Below are 23830 nucleotides of genomic sequence, written 5' to 3'. Positions count from 1 at the left end.
CTTAATTCCAGCTTTGTTTCTTTCCCTGCCAGAGGTCTAAAATTGCCGTGTTTGAGAAGATGTGGACATACATGAAGTCAGCAGAGCCATCAGTTTTTGTGCGGACCACAGAGGAAGGGATGATTCGAGTGAGGAAATCCAAAGGCAAATATGCCTACCTCCTGGAGTCCACCATGAATGAGTACATTGAGCAGCGGAAACCCTGTGACACTATGAAGGTGGGAGGTAACTTGGATTCCAAAGGCTATGGCATTGCGACACCCAAGGGGTCTGCCCTGAGGTAAGTAGCCAAGATTTGCTTCCTTGGTACTCCCTCTCCCCTCCCTATCTCAGGAATGAAGCTTCAGTGTCTGCTACAAGGCTCCAATGCCACAGTGCAAGCTGTCGAGGGGGCTCTTCTTCAACACCTATGGGCCTGAAAGATTCCAGCCACCCAAGATCTTCAGCCCTGAGGTTGGAAATTGACCTGGGGGCCTCAGCTTGCTGTGACTGTCACTGCCCATGTGTTCTTCCCCTATGCCTCACCTTCCTCCTCCAAGTGTGTGAAACATCAATGAACCTTGTGCTTTTGTCGTGTGATCTGTAACACCCCATCCTTTACCAGACACCCCTGCATCCAACAACGCAATGAACAGAGTTCTCCAGCAACCTGAATTCTTTGACAGAAGGTGGTTTATAATGTTTGTCTCAAAAGAAACATAAACACATTGTCCAAATGAAAAATCAAATCTTTCGAGTCCTGAGACTCTGGCTGTGGAAATCAAAATAGTATCTAATGAATAGCACCAAATTAATTGTAGCACCTATTCTTACCTAGAGACTGATTTATTTAGCAAGATATAGACAGTTTGGTAAAGAAGCACATTCAACTTTACTTTCACGTAAAGAAATCATGATATGCATTTTCAACAGTTGAGGAAGAGTCCTGTAGACATGGAGTCAGAATACCTAGATTTAATTCTGACTGTCTTACAAAAGGTAAAATATAGCATCTCCAAGCCCTCAGTTTCCTCATCTGTAGAGGGAGAATAATTGTCCCAGCCCTTCCTAGGTCTGAGGTGGTTTGAGTTCAACATAAATATAATTTATGTTGAAGGTCACTGAAAACAGTACACTGTGAAGTCACCTATGAGACATTACGTCAATTACAGAAGAATTCAATCATTTGGGGGAAATGTTGCATTTCAGGAAGGGTAAGAAGGATTAATAAAGTTTGCAAAATGATGGAGAGGCATTCCTAACCCATCTGGATATGATACCCTGGTCCACCTCTGCCTCCACTTTATTCATTTATCTTAATAGTACTAAGCCCCAACATTGTTCTGGGGACTGGGCTAGTAGCTGGAGCTACAGTTTTGAACAAAAAGACATAGTCCCTGCCCCCATGCAACTACATTCTTGCAGGAGAGGCGGACATTAAAGAAATGATTAATGTTTAATGACAATTCTAATAGATACTAGGACAGTCTATAAACGGGGACCTAGAGGACATCTATTTCCTGCAATGTAGCAGAACAAAATTCTCACTATGAAACAACCAGATATGCTGGATAAGATATAACAAATAGCCTTTTAAATGCAAGTTAAGAAATCCCTAGAACCAAAAAGAAAAAAAACAAATCAAAACCAGAACTAAAAGCGTAAGCTTATTATTCTGGGACCACCCTAAGCAGAGCAAAGGTATAAATCATGTGACAATCTACATGCGCAACAATTGACAGTACAACTAAAGACATAAAAGTAATCAAAAACATTTTAAGAGAAAAATACACTATCATTAAAGACCAGGTATATTCAAAAAAGTCTGAATTAGAACCTATAGAAATAAAAAAAATTCATTCATTTATATAAAATCTCAGTGGAGGGGTTGAACAGCAAATTAGATTAAGTTAAAGAAAGAATTATCCACTCGGGGGTGGGGGGGAATCAAAGAAAAGTCCCCAGAATAACACACGGAAAGATGGAAAGAAAATGTAACAAAGAGTTTAAGAGACGTGAAAAAGAAAAAAAATTGAGTCTGCTGTGAGTTCCAGACAGAGACAAGAGAGAATGAAGTGGAGGCAATGTTTTAAAGAAATTTTCTGGAATTTATGGAAAGCGTAAACCCTTGGATTTGAAAATCAGTCTTAAGCATAATAAATTGATAAAAATCAGCAGCTGATTCAATTGAAAGTGCAGAACCATAAAGACAAAGAGATCTCAAAGACACCCAGATTTAATAAGGTTCAATTTGGTCGCAGGATGAGTGGGGCATGGCTGGGAAGACAGGTCCAAGGATGTTTTTTTCAAGCTGAAGTTTGACAGATTAATAGGAGTCAACTAAGTGAAGGGAGGAGAAGGGAAGAAAAGAGTAGCTGAGGCAGAAGAAACAGCATGTGCAAAGATTCTAAGGCAAGAAATCATTGCACGGTCGATTAACCAAAAGCCACTAAGTGTTCTTGGAACACAGGTAGTAATACAGAGGAGAAATGTTTAAGCTGAGATTGGAGGATGAAGTGGGGAAGAATTTTATAAAGAACTTTTGTCCTTATTCGAAGAGCAATGAAAATACTTTGAAGAACTTTAAGTAATTATCTGAAAATTGAGAGAATAAAGATACCTGGAGAAGTGTAGACATAATTGAATATGAACTAATGAAGATAAATGGTCTGGTATTTATCAGTCATGTATTTTTGCCTGGTAGAATCTAAAACACTCTTTACAAGTTTGAGCAAAGTTCAAAGGGGATTCAAATGATACTGTTTGGCAAGGAAGAGGCTTTTATCTCAGAAAGTTATTGATCATCAACCTAGAAAGACTCAAAGTAGAGAATGAGTTTTTATAGTTCCAGGAACATCAGTGATACTGCAATATTACAATGCACTGAAGGTTTCATGAGTCAAGGACATCCACATAAATACGTGGATGTGAAGTTAAGAAAACAAAGCACAGACACAACATAATTTGTCCAATCAATAGAGTACCTCTGCCATCCCATCCCACACACCGTTTCCTGGAACAAGGTAAGGTAACAACAACTCAGGAAATACTGTATATTTCCTGCTACTGGAAATACTGGAGTGACACGAACCTAAAACTCAGGCCATTTGGCACTCAAATGACTTTCCACTATAATAAAAATCATCACTGAGTCAGTGGCTATTAAGTGCCACTCACTGTGGTACTTGCATTACCTCTTACAACCCTTGCAACATGCCTATGAAGTACCATTATTTCCATTTTACAGATGAGGAAACAGAGTAAGGGTTAAGTTGCCTAATCAGGTTGACACAGCTAATAAGGCAGAAGCCAGATTTAAAGCCCTGGCAGTCTGACTTCAGAGCCTACGGCTGTAACTCACTCTAATGTTGCACTGGGCTTTATGGATGACAGCACCATTTAAGGCAGGGGACTGAACTTGGGCCAGGTTCTTTGCACCTACTCACATGGACCAAATAACCACCAACTTGGGAATTAAAACCAGATCTTTGAAGTCCAGAGCAGCCACTCACCACTCTGAAGGCAAAAAGTGATAATGGACACTGACTTTAACACACCCAGCACCATTCCTTTGAGGAGTAACCCTGCTTTTATGGATTTGCTTGCTGAAAGACAGTTTCTGGAACAAATGATGAAAATAATTCTGCTTCATAATAAAGAAAAAACTAATTCTTTTGCATACATCTCTGTAAAACACGTAACAAGCCATTTATTGATTTCAAAGAAGAGAGCAAGAGAAAAGAAGAGAGAAATGAAAAAACAACATGTTTCAAATGCAGATCACTGATGACTGAACTGCAAGTCAAGAACACCCAACTGATGGTCATATGCTCCTGTCTTCCCACAGTGCTCCTTTCTCTCCAATGCAAACTTGATGATAGTCATGGGGCCATGATAATTCCGGATTCAAAAACAGAAGAGTAACACTCGTCCTAAGAGGGCCTCAAGTGTCTGGCCTGGGAAAGTTTCTCTACCCTTAATGGGATTCTGCTTCTCATCTGTGCATTAAAAGGGAACACTGCTAGCAACCAATAATGTAGAGGTTCCACAAAACACACCATTGAAGAATGGTTGCAGAAAATATGAGTAACCATGCCTCCCCCACAGCCCACCCCCCACACACATACTCCAGCCAGGTTTCCATTATAACTCTTTTCCACACCCCATATGATGCCATTTGACCCAAGACATGGTCAAACTCCAAAGAGTTATAGCAGATCAAATACCACAAACACATGTGCCTGCTCCAGCAATCCTAGATCCACTGACTTGATCCCAGGAAACCATTCTGCATGACAGAGGTGGACAGTAAGGAGAAGAGTAAAGACATTTGTGCTTCCTTTGGACCCGTTGAAGAGGGGCTGATATATGCTTAAAGATAACCTGGCAGAAGAAATCCAATTTCATTCTAATGATTTTGAATCATAAAAAAATACTTTTTTAAAAGACTGTTTAACTACTCACAAGGCTGCAAACTCTTTGGAAGTGTTTACACCACAAAAAGTGCTTGAGTTTGTTACAGGTATTATTATAAACTTCTCTTCAACCCAATCAAAGGTAGGGTTTTTGCAGCGTTCACAGGCAGATGTCCTCCAGGCTTACTGCCTGTACTTGTATCAAGAGAGGACCTTCCTGGCCATCCTCCTCCACTACTTTCTCTCCATAAAGCCAGACTTCGCTGTGCCTGTGGTGCATTCACTCTCTTACAGCCTGCCTAGAATAAGCTCCAGATTTCTCCAAGACAGATCACCCAGTTATGCTTCAGAAGATCAGAGAACTGACACCTAAGGCCCAAATGTTCCTCCAAAACTTGCCAAGTCTACTTGGCAGAAGCCAGGCCATGGTCCCCACAGAGTGTTATAAAGCTATGTTAGCGACAGAATGGTTTTTGGTTGTTGTTGTTTGTTTCTTCTGCTCTGGAAACAAATACTCTGATGAAGCGAGGTGGTTCAATGCTTGATTTTCCATTTGGACAGGTGGCGTTTCTTTGAAACAGATGCTGTTTGTTGGCTGTCACTGCATGTTTGGGGGTGGGAGAGGGGCTGTTATGTTTCACGAGCCCTCAGGTTGTGGATAAAGACCTATGCAGCCAATGCCAGTCACTAGGGAAAGGCAACTGGTAAATCTACTAATTATGATCTATTGGCCCTTTTGGTGCCAACTTAATGTATCTTGCTAGCCTAAACTGAAATGTCTTTTCTTTATTATGATGAACACTTCCTTCTAAGTGTTCAAACTTCCTAAGTAAGGGGGCATAGCCCATGTTTTATAAGCCCAAGAAAGAATCCATACCAGATTGGCCTCAGTTGAAATGTTACCTAATGATTCTCTTTCACAAACTATCTACCAGGAGTTTAACAGATTTGCTAAGAGTTAGACCCTAATCAGGACATTGGTCAAAGTCTGGTCTTTAACTGTGACTGTGGTTACATGGAGTCTTCTTTGGTCTCTGTGATCATGACATGTTTGTCTTCTGTCACGTGTCTTGTTTATGCCAGATGTATGGGCCAAGGGGGCAGGAGTGCAGTACAACTTCACCCTGCAGCTTACCAGGTAATGGACACCCAGGAAGGTCTGAGACCCACTCCCTGTGCGTTCCATTTAGCTTCACCGATTGGTTTCCAAATACCTTCTCACACAAAGCACTGTGCATAATGCTGCAGGGAATGGTGGTGAGAGACGCAATCCCGGTACCTAAATAATGCATCATCAAGTATGGCTCATGAGCAGAATTATGTAGATACCTGTTATCCTACCAATGCCATAAAAGAATCAGAAACACTCAAAAAAAAGGAGTGTCCAGAGCTCAAAAAAAAAAAACACTCAAAAAAAATTGCAGATTCTTCCACCACTGGAAGAATTGTGGAAGAATGATGGAAGAATTGTGATAGATGTGAAGTGGGGAGATGCTGCTTCATATTAGGGGCTGAAGGAGAAAAGACAGCAAATGCAGAAATAGAAAAAAAAAAATATGGGGCTTGTTTGCAGGAATGACAAGGGGTCCACTTTAACCAGAGAATTCATTAATAGGTAGGAGTGATTGGCTGTGGTCATATTGTGAAGAATCTCAAATGTCTCTGCATGTTTTACTACGTCCATAGGAGCCACTGAAGGTCATTGACAGGGAGGGACATGATCAGACAGGCTCCTGGAGATTACCCTGGCAGTGGTTTGCAATGTGCATCAGAGAGAGGAGGATCACAGGCAAGAAAGTCATTTAGAAAGCTGTTGTGGTCATCTTGGTAGAAGGTAATGAATGTGGTCATGAGTTACAATGGGATGCAGACACGTGGGAGAAGTGGGGGACTCTTTGTTCATCACTAGTCACATCCTTCACTTTAAAGCTGGGAAGTTTGGAAAAGAAGTCTGTTACGTAAGCTTTCTGGGACTTTTGTGCTCCTGCCTAAGGCTTGACCGGGTACAAACTGATTTTGGCAAGGACAGAAAATGGGAAGATATGGGATTTACCTCCCAGACAGAATAGTTGCTGCCACCTCAGTTTTACCTCTGAAATGCCTACCTGGTTAAGAAAGGCATCCCTGGAAGGGACACAAGCTTTCCAGTACACCAGCAAGAATGATGAAGGCCGTTGATCACCTTTAGTTACTCCCTGCTGCATTGACTGTATCTGGCCTTTATCAATTTTTTAGTATGACACGAGCCCAGAATTGTTCATCACCATTTTAGCCTCACTGGCATTCCCACTGAGTATATTTTTTATCTCTTCACACAACCTTGTGCTGCAAAATAATCTAGCAAGAGTTGCTTGTGCTTATTGGCATCTGGCTAAAGAAAAGAAGGGTAGTTAAGGCTGTGAGTCAAGAAGAGGTATCACCAAGGTTTTGTAGGGAAGGCTCTCACTTTCGGGGACTGAGGGTTTCCTCCTAGTTGCTCATCCCCGACACTGGATGATAAAACATGCTTGTATCTTCCATGAGGTCCAGTAGGCCTTCCCTGAGATTCTCTCAACTAAACCAAGGGTATAGGAGTCTTGACTACTTTCAGGATGTTTTTTTAATAACCTGATCCACATGGTCTCTTCCCTTCTTGCAGCTGCTACTAAATTTTCATTCAGAATATCAAGCTATGGTCCTTTTTGTAATCTTAACTCAAAATTCTAGGAGCGTAACCTCTCTTTTTTATTACCGCAAAATCCAGCTGTGGTAAACTGACCATTTTGCCTAATGCTGACCTGAGTGTTACAGAAAGCCATAGAGAGTTATCTTCTTTTAGAGAATCACATTGACCCAGAAAATAATTAGGAAACAAATAAGCAAGTTCCTTTTTGTGTGGCATTGAGTCTATTGCTCTGAAGATCTCTTCCCAACTTCAGTGTGTATCAAAATTACTCAGGGGAGCTGGTTTAAAATGCCCCTTCCTAGACTCCAATCCTTGAGACTTCTGATTTTGCAGATCCAGAAATACGCAATTTGAACAAGTCCCCCAGGTGCCTCTGTTCTAAGTAAACAGCAGTCCACTCTGGAAACGAGGGCTAGAAGAGGTCAGGGAGGCGACGTGCGTGTAGTCTGAGGAGGCAGAACATGAGGAAGAGGCTCTGAAGAAGCAGGGGGATGGATATGATGGGGGGTGACCAGGAATCCTCATGGAATGGTTCACAATCACAACTCCTGGAGTCAGATCACCTCCAGTCAAGAGTTTGACCTCACTGGGTAAGTCACTAGAACTTCATAAGCCTCTGTCTTCTTATCTGAAAAACTGGAATAATAATTTTGTGCAGCTGCTTTGACAATCTGATGATATAGCATGAAGTGCCTGTTACAGAAGATACTTACTAGTGTTCATTTTCTACCACTCTCCTCCTTCCATTAGACCTACTAAAAAGACACTTTTGAGCCAAATAACTTATTTTTTTCTTTTTTGTAAAACCAACTGTGTTCATCAGAAATGCACATGAGCCCCACCCTCATCCCCTCACATACACTGGCTGCATTAGAAATAAAATGTCTCTGAGAACAATTTGTGGTCCTCCCCACAGAGAACATGCTAAAAAATAAAACCCTAATATTTCTTTTTCTCCCTCCCTCCCACCCTCACAAGTAACAGCCTGTCTTCCCATAGTATAATACTGGTGCAGAGCCTGCTGTTGATAAATACAGTATGTCCCAGGGAAATGACAGTCCCTTTCAATTGGTCCTTACCTCCTGATGGGTAGCCAGGGATGCTTGTTGTCATGGTAACCCCATGAACTCTGTGACCCAGGTCGGGCCTGATCAGAGACAAAGCCCTCTGAGTAGAGAGGCTGGATTTACTTGCGTCCTCAGAAGAGCTGGAGAGAAAGGAAGAGAGAGAGGAAATTGGGGGATAAAAGGGGAGATAGAAAAAAATGGGAGGGAGGTTGGGAGTGAGGGAGGTTGGAAGGGAGAGACAAAGGAAGGAGGGAGGCAGAGAGGAGAGAGAGAGAGAGAGAGTATGTGTGTGTGTTTCAATAGAGACTGGAGGTTTGCAAAGGAGAGCTGCATCAATTCAGAAGCTTTCTCAGGTCAAGATGCATTACACCACGCGTGTAACGCACGTGGGATGCATTACGGAGAATACCGAGAAAGCTTCCTAAGAGACTGGTGCAGTAGTCTGGCGCAAAAGTCCAGACAAAGGAGTGGCAAGCGCTGTATTTAGCATTTTAGGGGTGGTGATAAGACTTGTTGTTAACATTATTGAGCGCTGACTTATCTCAGGCACTCCTAAGAAGTGATGTGCATTATCTTATTTAATCCTAACAACACCGTGGAGGTAATATTGTTTTCATCTTCATCACATAATTCAACCTGATTCCAGACCTCTTCTCACTCATTAAGCAAGAATGCCCTCTCAAAGATATAAGGAGGTAAATTATGAGGAAGGGATGATTATTCAGATAATAAAGATTATTTAATCCCCACCCCCACCACACACACACACACGCGCGCGCGCGTGCGCGCGCACACACACACATAGCAATGGTCCTATCCAACTAATATACAAATAAGAAAACAGATTTCATAAGGGAAATGGCTTGCTTTCTGCTCTATTTGAATTCCCTAGGGAATCCTTGCTTGACTCTGCACCATTTGTATTTGTTGGGGAAAAGGAACCTCTCTAGGGTCAGAGTCATTTCACAGGTGGATATCTTACCCTATACCTACATAAAAATGCAAAACTGTACATCTGATGCATATTAAGGTTCCCCTGCTTGCCCATGACAGATTGAAGCAAAAACATTCCTAAAGGATTTTATGCTCCTGAAAATTCCATATGTTTTTTGTTTCTTTCAGCAATGAAAAACAGGTCATTTTAAACCAACTGTGCCATAAGTTTAGAGGGTGGGGTAGGGGGGCCTTACATCCATTTTATGCCAATGATGTGCTGGGCAATGCATTCAGTGCCCTGTGATGGTCGCACATTAATCCTTCCTTCACCTTTTGATTTAGATATTATCATTTCCCTTTCACAGTTTAGAAAACTAAGATTCAGAGGGTAATGCTTTACCCAGGTTCTCAAAGTGATTTGTGGAACAGAGCTTAGGTACAAACCCTGACTCTGAAACCCTCATTCTTTCCACAACCCACCTCTGTGCTAATCAAGACACGCATCACTGCCTTAAAAGGTGGCATCCTCAAAATGTCCAGGGAAAACATCAGGGCACATGAGATGTCAGGTAGCCTCCACAAACTAAGCACTCTGTCTCGAAGCACTAGGCTGGGTTGCAGATCCACACTGCTAATTTATTTTGGAGGATCCTGGTGAAATCACAAAGACAAATGGGCACTAACTCTTGTTAGAGCCATTTATATATTTATTTATTTACTTATTTATTTATTTATTTTTGAGATGGGGTTTCATTCTTTTTGCCCAGGCTAGAGTGCAATAGTGCAATCTTGGCTCACTGCAACCTCTGCCTCTCGGAGGTTCAAGTGATTCCCCTGCCTCAGTCTCCTGAGTAGCTGGGACTACAGGCGTGCACCACCACACCAGGCAAATTTTGCATTTTTAGTAGAGACGGTGTTTCACCATGTTAGCCAGGCTGGTCTCAAACTCCTGACCTCATGATCCACCTGCCTCAGCCTCCCAAAGTGCTGGGATTACAGGCATGAGCCACCATGCCTGGCTTAGAGCTCCATTTTATAGTGCCTAGTTGAGAAGCTCATAAATGGCAAAGCAACACATTAAAGAGAGAAAGAGGAGGAAAGTGGTGAGAGTAAGGTGGCAGGGATGTATCTGGGAAGATGAGCAAGGAAAATGAATGGCCTTTACCTAGGTAGGAACAGCAGCTCAGTGAAGGCAGTGATTTACCCACTGAAGCACTGCTCCTCCTGCTGATATACAAATTGTATGTTGCTTTCTTTTAAGAGGCTGTCTCTGTCAAAAATAGCATCTCTTTTTTTCCTCTCTCTCCCTCCTATCAGCAACGTAATTTCAGACTTGCTAGGTCTTTTGCGTTTTCTACGAAGGCAGATGCTGTAATACAAAGACCACGAGAGAGACGGATTGGATATCTGTCCCAGCTCTGCCACTTGGGGCTTGTGGGTTTGGAAAGCAAATGTGCTTTGGTGTTCCTGAGACCTGAATTCAAATTCTGCCTCCCACATTTACGTCCCATGTGATCTTGAGAAAGTAGCAAGCTGCAGTATGACCCAGAAGTCAAGACTGGTATGAATCCCAGGTCTGCTGTTTAATAACAACTGTTTCTTGGACAAGTGACTTTATCTTCTTAAGACTTAGTTTGCACCAAATGTAAAAAACTGGAGGTAACTCTGGCATTTATATCTGTGGTTGTTAAATGTGGTTAGATGAGATAATACAAAGTGTTTAGCACAGTGCCTGACACATAGTAAAATGCCTGACAAGTGTTAATTATCCTTATTTAATGTCTTTGAAACTTAATTTTCTCATCTTCCAATTGAGATCTTGCTATAAGTTTCACAAGATTGTCTTGGGAATACAATGAATCCCTTATGAAGAGTTCATGCTAAGTGAGGAGTTATTGAATATGAATCCACTTTCTTCCCCCCAGTTCTCCTTCCCTTTCAGCTTCCCTCCACACTCACCATCTCTTCTGTTTGTGTGAGTATCTGACCCAAATTAGTGGCGATTACCTTCTCTGGGCTAGACCACACTAGGATTGTTAACATTGCAACATGGCAGAAATTTCAGAATACCAAATGTTCAGGTAACAGCCACACTGCATTCATCCATACGCCTGAAGGTAGAAAGTTCCAGTGTCTGAGAAGCCCAGTCTCTGAGGGCAGGCAGAAAGTAAGGGCTAAGGGGTAGCCCTGAGCTGAACCCCTGCTGAGAAATTCCCAGCCATCTGTCCCTGTAACATTTTGTGAATGGCCCCACAGGCTAAGATCATGGCTTAACAATCGTATGTAATCAGCCTGTTCCTCAGAGGGAAAGGGGGCAAAAGCCCAGGTGAATCCTTACCAAAGGAACCAACCTCGTCTCACACAGTAAACCAGCAGAGTCCTCAAACAAAGAAAATCAGGCAGGGAAATTTGCATATATTATTCATCCTTCCTCAGAACAAACTTCTAGCAAATAAAAAGAGGATAATGGCCTCTTAATTATATTCTTTATTCCCTTGGGAATAAAATTTATTCCTTTGGAGGAATATTAAAAAAAATAGCTGCATTAGTCAAGCCGATCTCCCTGTGGCCCACAAACACAACTTTCCCCCACTCCTGTATCTTGACTTGTATTGCTTCCTTCTGCCCCCTACCCATATTTCCAGGTCAACGAAGCAGAGGCCAACTCTCCCAGAGAATCTAGCACAGAATTTAGCCTGTGGGAAACCCCTACTGATTGCTTATCACATAGACCAGTTCCTACCTAGTCAACTTCTATGTATGTGGTGACTTTCCGAGCAGTTGCTGTGCCTGGTCCGTCTGATTCATGGAGAAGCAGGAAATACTAGTCCTACTATATAGACCACATAACACAAATTAAACCAGCTGACAACTTGTAGGTCTCTTTGGCCATTACTAATAAACATCCTAAAGGCAAAAAATGCAAGTACATGACCATGGTCATGCAATTTAATTCTACCAACATTCCAGGTACAGTATTTTCAAAATGCCAAGTCAATACTCTTGAGGGAAACAACGATGAATAAGCTATGACATCAGCACTTCCAAGATGCATCATCTAGAGCAGGGACCACAACCTCAAACATCCCAGGGCCAGGTAAAGAAGATGAGTAAAATGGACCAAGGGTAAACCCTAAGTGGTTTTCTCATTTTTAATAGAGTCATGAGCACAGACAATATTTCTCTAAGAAACAAAACCACAGTGCAAGCACTATGGTAAATAATAATTATAGTTAATATTTATTGAACACTTGCTATCTATAGCAAGCCATCTCTAAATTCTCATATGCATTTCCTAATTTATGTAATCCTCACAAGAACCCAATGAAGTAGGTACCATTAATAATCTCATTTTACAGATAATGAATCAGTGGCACAGAGAGACTAATTAACTTGTCAGAGTTCACACAGTGAGTAAGTGGCAGAGCCAGAATTTGAACCCAGATAGTCTGAATTCAGAGTCTATGCTCTTGTCGATTACATAATGCTATAAATGAAAACTGACACTGAACCTCAGCAAGATCATAGGAAATGATGAAGGCTAGTGAACCAGGGTATGTGTCTCATCTAGACAGGACAGCCTCGTCTCATTCCAGTCTAATGTTGACATGTAGGAATGTTGTCACATATTCTCACTGTTCAAAATAAACTAGAAATCTCAATTTTTATATAAACTATACAATTTTTTTAGTAGTGATCACATTTAAGAGAAGGATAAAGGAAGGCACAACCCAGTAGCAACTAACGCTAATATAAAGGAGAAAGGAAGTACCATAAAAATAGATAAATAAACAAGGCACAGTGAGGAAAACATGCAGTTAAGAATTAATACCTTGCCCGTCCCCCAGGTGAAAGCTCTAGGAAGGCCTCCAGGAGGAGGCAGCAGTCCCTGAACAGTTCCTCAACCAGTAGAGAGAACAGCCAGGAGGAAGATGGGGAGAAAGGTATTTCAGGAAAGCCACCGCAAGCATACCATACGGGAGTGAAGGGAAGGGTGATTCATGCATTCTTTTTCAATCTTTGTTGTTGCTGTTTTCAGCAGGGAATCACTTCCTCAAACAAAACCTCTCATGGAATCCCATTATAAATGAGAGATACAGTGGAGCTGCAAGAGATAAGGGGCTGGAGGTGGTAATGGAAAGGAAGAGGAAGAAGGGAGAGTGCCAGCAGGGTCAGGCTGGAGGTGGGAGACCTGCAGGAGCCGTTTTCTTCTCTTCCTCAGGAGCCATTCTCTGCCACTGAAGGGGAGAATTCTTCAGCATTGTGATCCTGCGTATTTAAAAGTCCACAAGAAAATAATGGACCTGCTGGCCTCCTCTGCATCCTGTTCACGCAGTCCTTAGAATTGGCCCGGCTTTTCTTCCTTTCATTGAACCAGGGGTGGCTGAGATGAGACCAGTGAGCTGGCTCTTGTACTGAATAGTGTTTCCACTCCCTCCATTAATTGCGGGGGGACCTTCATTCATTCCCTCCGTTATCTTTTGTCAAGCATCTCCAAGGTGTCTGACACAGACCCGTGTGCCTGCTGCTGCTGACAAATGATTCTGCATTACAGGACCAGATGTGGTTTACTGTGAGCTGCAAATGAACGGTTGACACCTACTTCTCACAATATGGGGTGGGCTAGGTATCACACATACCTTAGAAATGCTTGCTGTCTGTAGAATTCCTGCTGGAGGAGCCAGATTTCAGATCCCTATCCAGGTCTCTGAGCTGTTTCCACCTAACTTAACCAGGTTTCTTCACAGAACCCTGAAGAAAGTTACAGGACCAGAAATAAGTATTTGCACATTTAAAACTGCTGTGCAGTTTTGAGGGGTTCAAGTAACCCCTGTGGTTTATCTCAGAAATTAAAAAGTACTCCTTCATTCAACAAACATTTGTGAAGCAGCTACTGTGTTACCTATTGTGCAGTGTCCAGGGTTCTTGCCAATAGAGCTCTCAGTCAGATCAGATGAGTGGAGATGGGTAAGGGAATGATGATTTTGCTGTGATAAAGCATGCAAGTACAATGGGACCAGAAGGCTTAGTCCATTCTGCCTTGGGTCACTCCTGGAGTATTTGCAGAGAACAACACACTTCAGAAGCTTGTAAGATGACTAGGGTTCCACAAAGTGGCAAAGTGTCCTAGGTAGTGCATGTGCCAATGTAGTGGTGAGCTTTAGTCATGCTTCCAATCCAGCTACCTGAATTTGTCCAGAATTACTCTCAAAGCACTTTCCCATCTGTCACCTCATTTGCTCCCCACTCTACAGGCAGTCGGGGCAGAAGAAGCATGCAATTATTCCCATTTTACAAATGGGAAAACTGAGGTACAGTTAGGGTCATCAACCACCCTGGTTTGCTCAGGATTTAGGGGGTTTCTAGGATGTAGAACTTTTGGTGCAAAAACCAAGACTGTCCCAGGAAAACTGGGACAGCTGGTCACCCTAGTTATAGTTACATGACATGTCATATAATTTGATCAGAGATGAATGAGGAACTCAAATCACGCCTTCAGACTCTTTCCTCCACCCAGCATGAAGTGATTGAGCACTCTGTATATATCGTTTGCTTTAAAAAAAAAATTCCTTTGTGTCATTTGTACAGTCAGACACCAAAGACAAAGCCTCTGTCTTCTGATGATTCACTGCCTGACCAGCATTTCTTCTCATAAGATCACAGAACTCTCTGTTCCTTGAGTATACTCAAGAGGGGAATGCCATCTGGAATAGTCAGGGGTGAAGGGAACTTTGATCCTACCTTAAGGAACTCGGGGATGTCTGCATTTTAATTGAAACTCCTGATACAACGCCACTATTTTTTTCTGCTTGGTCACTGGATAACCTCTCCCAGTTCCCTCATCACCCCAACCTACTGAGTCAGCAGAGTCCTATTGGGCCTTAGCTGTCTGCCCAGTCAGTGTACCTTAAATGGTCCACACAGCCAATGATGTCATAGACTGGACTAAAGACAGAGGAGGACTTTGAGACCATTGCCCAAAGGAAGCCATTAAGAGAGTGCATCCAGGACCCAGGCCCATCAGTACTAGTCCTACCTAAATGCAGCCACGCTTTTCCTCAGCAGTGGCAGGGTAAATGAGCTTTGGTTCCTACTGAGGCTCTGGTCCCCATTCCCAGCAAAAGAATCCTGGCTTGGCCTTGGAAAAGAAGCAGAAAAATCCACCCAGAGAAGGTTTCTCTGTCATCCCCTCGAAATGGTTTTTATTCTCCACAGGCCTATGTGTGACAGACCGTGGAAGATTGCTTAGTCCAGGGAGAAGTGTAAAAAGAGAGAGGAGGAAAAGGTGATCTGGACCTTCTTCACAGAGAGAGGACTCCGCACCCCTGAACCCTCAAGCCCCATGGAAGGAAGAGTTAGAAGGACCATGCTCACTTGTGCACTGACCCTTAATACAGTGCAAGCAAATTCTCACCCTAAATAGCTCCCATAAATGTGTTTAAACTTTACTCATCAATACCTGTTCTCCCCTCTTAAGGGTGGATGAGGAGTTCCTTGAAGTCCCTTCCCCTAGAATCCCAGCGGATCCCAAGCTACAGATATCATGTGTCAGTAAAATTACAAAAAAAAAAAAAAAAAAATGGTAAAGTGTAGACACTTGACAATATTTTATATTGCCAGGAAAAGACAAAGGAAACAAAAAAATTACCATCTCTCATTAATATCATTTAATAACAGAAGAAATACATTAACACTAAAAATTAATGAAGGAAACAATCAATTATGAACAAAGATCTGTCCTTTAAATGGAAAGCTTCAACGTCCTGAAAACTCACTACACAACCCTTATCTTTCCTTCTTTTCCCATTGATGAGTGAAAACTATCACAAACCAGTTCCAGCTCATTGGATGAGCCGTTTGGGAACCACTGATTTAACCCCATCTAGCTGGTGAATTTCCTCCATGTTGTTCCTGAAAAACAGTTGTCCCATGAACAATGTCCCACCAAATCACACTTTTAAAGTAGCAATTACCAGAGGACACTAATAATTCCAGGTTTGCCATCATATTAAGCAGCAATGTGTGTCCCTGTGGTTTTGTCTCCCTGATCTAATTCTGCCCTCTGGCATCTCAGAGAATAATTCTAGTTCCTCTTCCACTGACAACCAACCTCAAGTTTCCATATGAGTCCTGCTTGCTTTGGAGTGGCCCACCATCTCCATGATCCCTGGATCCAGGGTTAAAATTTTCAACCTTGTCTCTTCCTCTCATATGAGCCGTTTTATTTTTCGGTTAATTGGTATATATTTGCTTACAACTGACTATATCATTCACTCTGCTGAGTATAGATGGGCTGCTGGTCTGAGGCCTCTCTCTGCTTAAAAACCTCCCGTATCTCACGTGCCAATGGGTAAAGTGTTGATGTTCTAGCATAGCATTCAAGGAAGTTCACAATTAGGACTCTGTCAGCTGTTCTAACCTCATCTCCCTGAAGTTCCCCTCATCATGACCACACTCCCCAGGTGGGGAGTTTGCCCTTTTCACAGAACACTCCCTAAAGATTTTCTAACTTCCACCCACTGTCAGAATTCACCTCTCTCCTTTTTTGGTGCTTCCATAACCCTTTATTTTAAAATCTGATACAGTCTTTCATGAACTATTGAGAAACATTTCTGCCTCGCATACTAGATTGCATGGTCCTTAAAGGAAGAGGTTTACAACTTGTTCAAGTTGTTATTCCTAGTAAGTACCTACAATGATTAACATTTAACTGATCTTCATAAATGTTTGAAGTGTTGACCCAAAGACACTAACTCTTTACTCTGTAGGCCTTATAATCAAGTTGAAGACTAAGACCAATACACATCAAACAGCATTAGGCGATGCAGTGAACTGACTGCTAGATGCCAGGCAAGCTTAAAGGAAAGGTCAGTGAGAAATGAAGTGCTCAAGGGCAGATTCAAGGAAAACATGGGGAGCACCGCAGAGCAACCAGGCCTTAAAAGAGAAGTTAAGGAGAACAGCAAGAAGCAAGCACACAGGAGCAGGCAGAGGCACACTGATTGAGAAAGTAGGATGCCCAGCAGCCTGGTCTGATTAAATTTGAAGTTGCCTTTGTGGGAGGAGAAGCAAAGCATATTATCATAGGCTGGGTAGAATTCCAAAGGTCATTTTATCCAACACTGCTCAGATGCTTAAACTCAAGGTTTCAAAACCAGAAGTGGAAGTGTAGACAATTGCTACAGAATTGAAGCCCAATATTCCATCCTTTGCTTTTCATAGTTAATTTTAATTATGAGACATAATTAAAATCATCTGAAATATCTCCCTTGGCTGCTTTTTTCAAACTTTAATTTCTCTGCAAGTATATGATAATTGAGTTTCTTTAGAGCACAAGGCTGGACATATTGGACCTTAATGTGCACACAGTCATCCTAGAAATCGTCTTTAGAGTACCAAGTCTTTCCTCCCCAAGAGTTCCAAAAATAATTCAATATTTAGAATGCTCCCCTGGACCTACCAGTTCCAGTGGCTGAATGTCAGGGCTCAGTCATTTGAGGATTATTTTTGCTCCTTGGCCCTCTTGGGGAATAAATGCCATGCATGTCACCACATCAGTGACTACAGGCCTGGCTTCATCCCCTGATGACCCACAGCCATCATCTCCTTTATGCTGAACATCTCTCTGAATCTTGGAATTTTCAGATGACTCTAACTTTGCCAAATTAAAACCATGCCTTATTCTTTTTTTGTTTGATTATTTGCTTTATGTTTGTTTACTTTGCTCAGTGCCAAGCACAGAATTTAGCATAAGAAAAGTTCCCCAGAGGTTGTTTATTCAAGTAAGTAATTATTATAGCCATCCATATCTGAGCCCTTTACAAAATTTTGGCAGATTGTCCTTGCAGGTCTGTTTTATTAATCAATTTATTGACTCAAGTTCATGTATCCAGCTTGACCATCTCCTTTAACTTCCAGATGCGCCTCTTCCCAGAAAACTGATTCTCCCCTTGGACATCTCACAGGCATCTTAAATTTAGTGCATCCACTTTGGGAGGCCAAGGCAGACAGATCATGAGGTCAGAAGATCGAGACCATCCTGGCTAACACGGCGAAACCTCGTCTCTACTAAAAATACAAAAAATTAGCCAGGCGTGGTGGCAGGTGCCTATAGTCCCAGCTACTCTGGAGGCTGAGGCAGGAAAATGGTGTGAACCCAGGAGGCAGAGCTTGCAGTGAGCTGAGATCAAGCCACTGCCCTCCAGCCTAGGTGACAAAGTGAGACTCCATGTCAAAAACAACAAAAAAAATTTTTTTTAGTGCATCCAAAGCTGAACTCTTGGGCTTCTCCCAAATCCATCTCTTTTCAGTCTCTCTCTCATCTCCACAAATGGTTCCTCAGTCTACACAATCGCAAGGGAAAAAATCAGCTCAAATCTTTCCTTCAATCCCCCATAGCCAATCTATCTCCCTTCATCAAAATGTATCCTGAACGTACAGTCCATCTTTCCAATCCTTAATTCACTCTTGCCTGGGCTCCTCCACTGGCCTTCTCATTGGCTTCCACATTTCCCACTTGCTTCCCTTTAGTCCCTTCTCCTCCCTGCATTGGGAGAACTTTATTAACTCGGTTTAAAAGGGTCTGTCATTCCCCGGCTAAGACCCTCCAATCTCAGAATAAAATGCTAAATCCTGGCCTGCAGAGTCCCTGCCAGCCTCTCCAACGTCATCTCCCAGTAAAAATGTGATCTCTTATCACCCAATCCTCTTCCCCCTCTAATCTCTTCTTAAATGTCACTTCCTCAGACCCATGTTTCCTGACTACCTCTGACATTTTCTGTCACTTCACCTTTTGTTTCCTTTATAACACTTCACATTTTCTCTTATTGCCTGTTTCTCCAATTAGACTGTAAGCCTCACTAGGGCATGAACCATGTTTGTCTTATGCATTAGTATATACCTAGGACCTCTTGTGGTGCTAGCACATAATAGCTGCTCAGCTATATTCAAGGTTATTAAAGTGGGTTTATGACAAAGTATTATGGTTTCCCACTCGATGTAGATGTCCCTTCTATAAAATCAAGACAAATAATGATTTAGTATCTTTCTGAATGCCTCCTTTGCAAGGGTTTCATCTTAAGACAGCCAATTCCATTTTCCTTTGGCTCTACTGTCATTTCTTTTCCATACTGACTTAAATGTCCTCCATGACTTCTGCCTGTTGGTCATAGTTCTCCTCCTTAGGAATCCATAGTATAATTTTCTCTAAATTCTCTAAATTAATCCTTCAGATATTTGAAGGCAATTCTTATATTTGCCCTAAATCACACCTACTTCAATGTTATTCCACACATGTGATGGTTCCAGATGTATCCACATCATTCTGGTAATTGATCTCTTGACACACTCCAGTTTGTTATTGCTTCTTAAAATTGTTGTCTAACAATGAGTGCCAGACTCCAAAGGAGATGGGACAAGTTCATAATGGAAGACCATCACCTTCCTTTGTATGATTCTAATGCTTGTTTTGATATTTTACATATATATATATATATATATCCCCTACATGTATGATATATAAATATATATGTTGTGTGTATACATGATCATATATATGTAATTATCAACAGCATTCTGAGCTCATGAAACTAAAACAATTTCCAAGTCATTTTATTTAGACATTTCTTTAAAATGTGTAAGGCTGAACTTAATTAACACTAATCTATGAAGAATATCCAATTAACTGCAGTGGGCAACTGACTTCCACTTTCAGGAGAAAGAAAATAAAGTAATCTCAGAAATCTTTTTTGTTAGTCTGTAAAATAATTTCCAGGTAAAATCTAGAGCTTAATCCATATGTTGTGCCATCTTTTACTTTTCCACTCCTCTGATCCTAGGTAAGTTAGAGCTTACGAGCATTTGCTGAGCTTCTGTTATGGGTCCAGTGTATGTTATAATCTCTTTTACACATAGGAATCTGAGGTTTAGAGAAGTTTATTGATTTGCCCAATGGCACACCATAAGTGCTGGAGCTAAGATTTAAACTCAGGTCTCCTAATTCAGATGTTCAGTTCGATGGTAATCGTAATATTGTTGTTGTTATTATTTATCACAAATAGTAGTAGCTAAGTTGGTTTATGAAATAGCTCATTGATAGTCCATTGGATAATTCTGAGTTGGAACTTCTATTATCTCGTTTGACAGGTGGAGACACTGAAGCTCAGATGGCTGACATAGATTAGCCTAGGGCTAGTTGTAGTTAGTTGCAGTGAGAGTTTCCCAGTACCGGGGGTTTTCATTCAGAGCAAGGCTAACCCCAGAGATGGTCCCTGAGGGCAAGTGGAAAATCTGAAGCCACAGGAGGCAGGTAGGAGACTAATGCATTTGGAAGAAGTTTATAACAAAAGGAACACTCACTTGCTTGGAATACCCACATATTCTCTGAAGACATTTTAGTCTTTGAGGTTCACCCCATTCTGTTTTAATTTTTTCGAGACAAAAAATGACCAATCTCTTATTTGCATATTCAAGCGTTCTTAATGAGTCACTAAAACTCTTGTTTTTCATAACTCTCCTTTTATTAAAAAGATAGTTTTCTGGTCCATCAGAATTGGTCTTATAAAAGAATTTAAACAATATATTCCCTTCATAATTTAGCACCAGGAAAACTGGCAATTTTTATAACAGAAAGATGGCCTTACTTTGCTAACCAATTACAACCCAAGTTGAAAGTTTTTCCCCAAAATCCTTTCCTCATAAAAATAACAATAATGATATTAACCAGGTACCACTGAAGTTGGTCCTCTTGTACCCATTTCTATGAACAGGACACATGAACACTGGCTTGAGAGACAGTTGGTGAGCTCCACTTGAACCTTGGGGAAGAGAACAAAACATTCCACATTGACCTTAATGAGTTGTTCCTAGGTAGGCATGATGAAAATGCAAAACTGAACCCCAGATCTAGCCAACTGAAAGACATTGATTTTTCTAGAACAGCATCTTCCAAACACCAGTCTATGGACCAGTCACTGCTTGCCAAAGACAAAGTTCTCACCAGCATGAGGTAAAATTAGGAAAATAACAGCAATGTGTCTAAATTCATTCAACCTAAAGACTTCCTTTTATTCTGCAAGGTTGTCCTTCCTATTTCTTTGATTATTTGAGCATCTTTACTTCTATAAAAGGAAGTTGCCAACAGATGGTAGTTGTTCTCTTTAAACATTTCTACTTAGTCAAGTTAACATTTAACACACACCTATGTTGGTCCTCCCACACCCACTTTACTTTTTTCTTATCTGTGAAAACTAGATGTTTGGGAACTACTGCTAGCCTAAGGGATAGCCTCTGCTATTCCAGACGCCCAGATTTTCCAAGGGTCCTGGCCTTTTCAAATGTAATATTTTATAAAGGAAATATTTTTTAATCAAACTCACATCTTTAACTTTTGTTTTGAACATGTGAAATACAACCTTTCTGGATAACTCTATCATGATCAATAATCAGTGGCATTGGATTAGAATACAGTGAATCTGCTGTAGGGCAAATATCATAGGGCAGTTTTCCAGAACCAAAATCGCCCCCAGGCCACCATTCTTTTAGCACCATCATTTTCGTCTCCTTAAAAAAAAAAAAAGAAGACCAGGCAATGTGGCTCATGCCTGTATCCTAGCACTTTGGGAGGCCAAGGCAGGAGGATTGCTTGAGGCCAGGAATTTGAGACCATCCTGGGCAACATAGTGAGACCTTATCATTACCCAAAAAAAAAAAAAAAAAAAATTTAATAGAAAAGAAAAAACCTGCTTTGGCTCCTTCCTTGTTGTCAAGTTGTGAATTAGCATCTTACGAAATGGCATAAGATGAGGCTTTTCTTATTTGCTGACTTCGTTCTGCTTGGGCTTAGAGAATGGAGATTCTTGGGTATTAAACTATGTGTAAAGTAGAAGTTTAAAAAGGACTGAGTAGTGGGGGTGGGGAAGATCTAAATGAGCACAGGCAAGGATCATACAGTACCCCACCTGCACTCAGTGTAAAGCACAATGGTTACATGCATGGGCTGAGTGACAGCCTGGGGCAAGTTAAGTGTTTATCTGTAAAATAGAAGTAGTAAAAATGACAACCAAATAGGCATATAAGAATTAAATGAGGCCGGGCGCGGTGGCTCAAGCCTGTAATCCCAGCACTTTGGGAGGCCGAGACGGGCGGATCACGAGGTCAGGAGATCGAGACCATCCTGGCTAACATGGTGAAACCCCGTCTCTACTAAAAAATACAAAAAAAAAAGAAAAACTAGCCAGGCGACGTGGCGGGCGCCTGTAGTCCCAGCTGCTTGGGAGGCTGAGGCAGGAGAATGGCGTAAACCCGGGAGGCGGAGCTTGCAGTGAGCTGAGATCCGGCCACTACACTCCAGCCTGGGCGGCAGAGCAAGACTCCGTCTCAAAAAAACAAACAAAAAAAAAGAATTACATGAAATAAAGCATGTAAAGGGCTTAGTACAATACCTGGCCCACAATAGGCCCTTAGTGAAATAAATATTAGCTACAATGATTACCTTATAGCCCTGTGCATTTTCTTTGCTCACTTTCTGGTCCTTTTCTGTTGTATTCTAGATAGGTGAGTTTACCAAATAGCTGAGACACATAGGTTATAGATACATAGGTGATATTACATTTAGATTTTGGCCATTCATTTGTTCATTTGGCAAAAAAAAAAAAAAAAAAGCACACAGCATGGAGCATGCTGTAATAAATGTTGTACTCCTACACTGCATGGAATATCCCATACTAAATGGTTTGGGGAAGGATCTAAAATCACAAAGAACATAGCTCCAGGGAACTAACTGTCTGTTTGAGGAGACCCAGCCAACACACCAATGAGCTAGAACAGCATTGTAGCATAAGAGATAAAGTCAAGTCCAGAGGATCTTCCAGAAAGGAGATCATTTTGAGGTGAAATTTAATTAAATACCTTTTTTAGACAGTCCCTTATTTGACCTGATTGTGAGATCATGAGCCCACCAATGTAGGACATAAATTCCTCCTACCTTACCCATTGTGAGAGAGGCTCTGTGAGGATTGTTTACTTTCTCTAAACACTTCTTCACACTATTGACCCCAAACTGAATTCTTTGCCTGAGTGGAACAGTGAGGACTTTATTTCTAATACAGAAAAGTGGTCTTATAGCTCACAGCAAAAATGAGAATGAGAACCTTGGGAACCCCAACCTTTGTTCTCTGTTTCACTTGGTCCCTATAGCTTCCCTTGCTGTGCCCAGTTATCTTGCGTCCCTGCACTGATACCCCTTCCTCTCCCACTTTGAGTCTTTCTACATACATTTCCTTAAAATGGAGAGGTAGAGGAGACAAGAGAAGGAAAGGTAACGAAACAGAGATAGTGGCTATCTACTTACCCTAGCATTGAGCCTCTTTCAGGAAAAAATGTCCTTTGTGTGTTATTCAGGCACAAAGACCATTTTAGCTTGCTTTCTTCCTTTCTTCCTTCTTTCTGTCTCTCTCTCTCCTTTCTTTCTTTCTTTTGAGAGGGAGAGAGAGGAGAGAGGAAGAAAGAGAGAGAGAGAGAGAGAGGAGTACTGGCCCGTAAAGGTATCTAAAAGACTAAAGAGTGCATTTCTGGGATCTGTTAACAGAAATTGTTTTCCCAGCTTGAAAATTGCCACATTTAAAATCCCAATGTGGGGTAAGCGAAATCATAAATATGAACTCCTTTTCAGACAGCAAACCAGCATTTGGAGTCTCTCTCCTTGCCTTCAGGGATCCATATGCCACAGTCTAGTTAGCTGCCCAGCGACTGACAAGCATAAATAAAAG

The 23830-nt window shown here is 41.6% G+C and overlaps 1 protein-coding gene across 1 annotated transcript in view; it reads left to right on the top strand.

Moving 5' to 3' along the window:
• Positions 1–23830, top strand: part of GRIA1 (glutamate ionotropic receptor AMPA type subunit 1) — a 333366-nt gene that overhangs the window by 288056 nt on the left and 21480 nt on the right. Inside the window, 1 exon segment of the mRNA XM_017875722.1 lies at positions 33–280. Within this exon segment, the coding sequence (XP_017731211.1) occupies positions 33–280 (248 nt within the window).

Source organism: Rhinopithecus bieti, unplaced genomic scaffold, assembly GCF_001698545.2.
Source record: "Rhinopithecus bieti isolate Rb0 unplaced genomic scaffold, ASM169854v2 scaffold_7673, whole genome shotgun sequence".
NCBI classification, from domain to species: Eukaryota; Metazoa; Chordata; class Mammalia; order Primates; family Cercopithecidae; genus Rhinopithecus; species Rhinopithecus bieti.
This window is presented reverse-complemented; position numbering and strand designations above follow the sequence as displayed.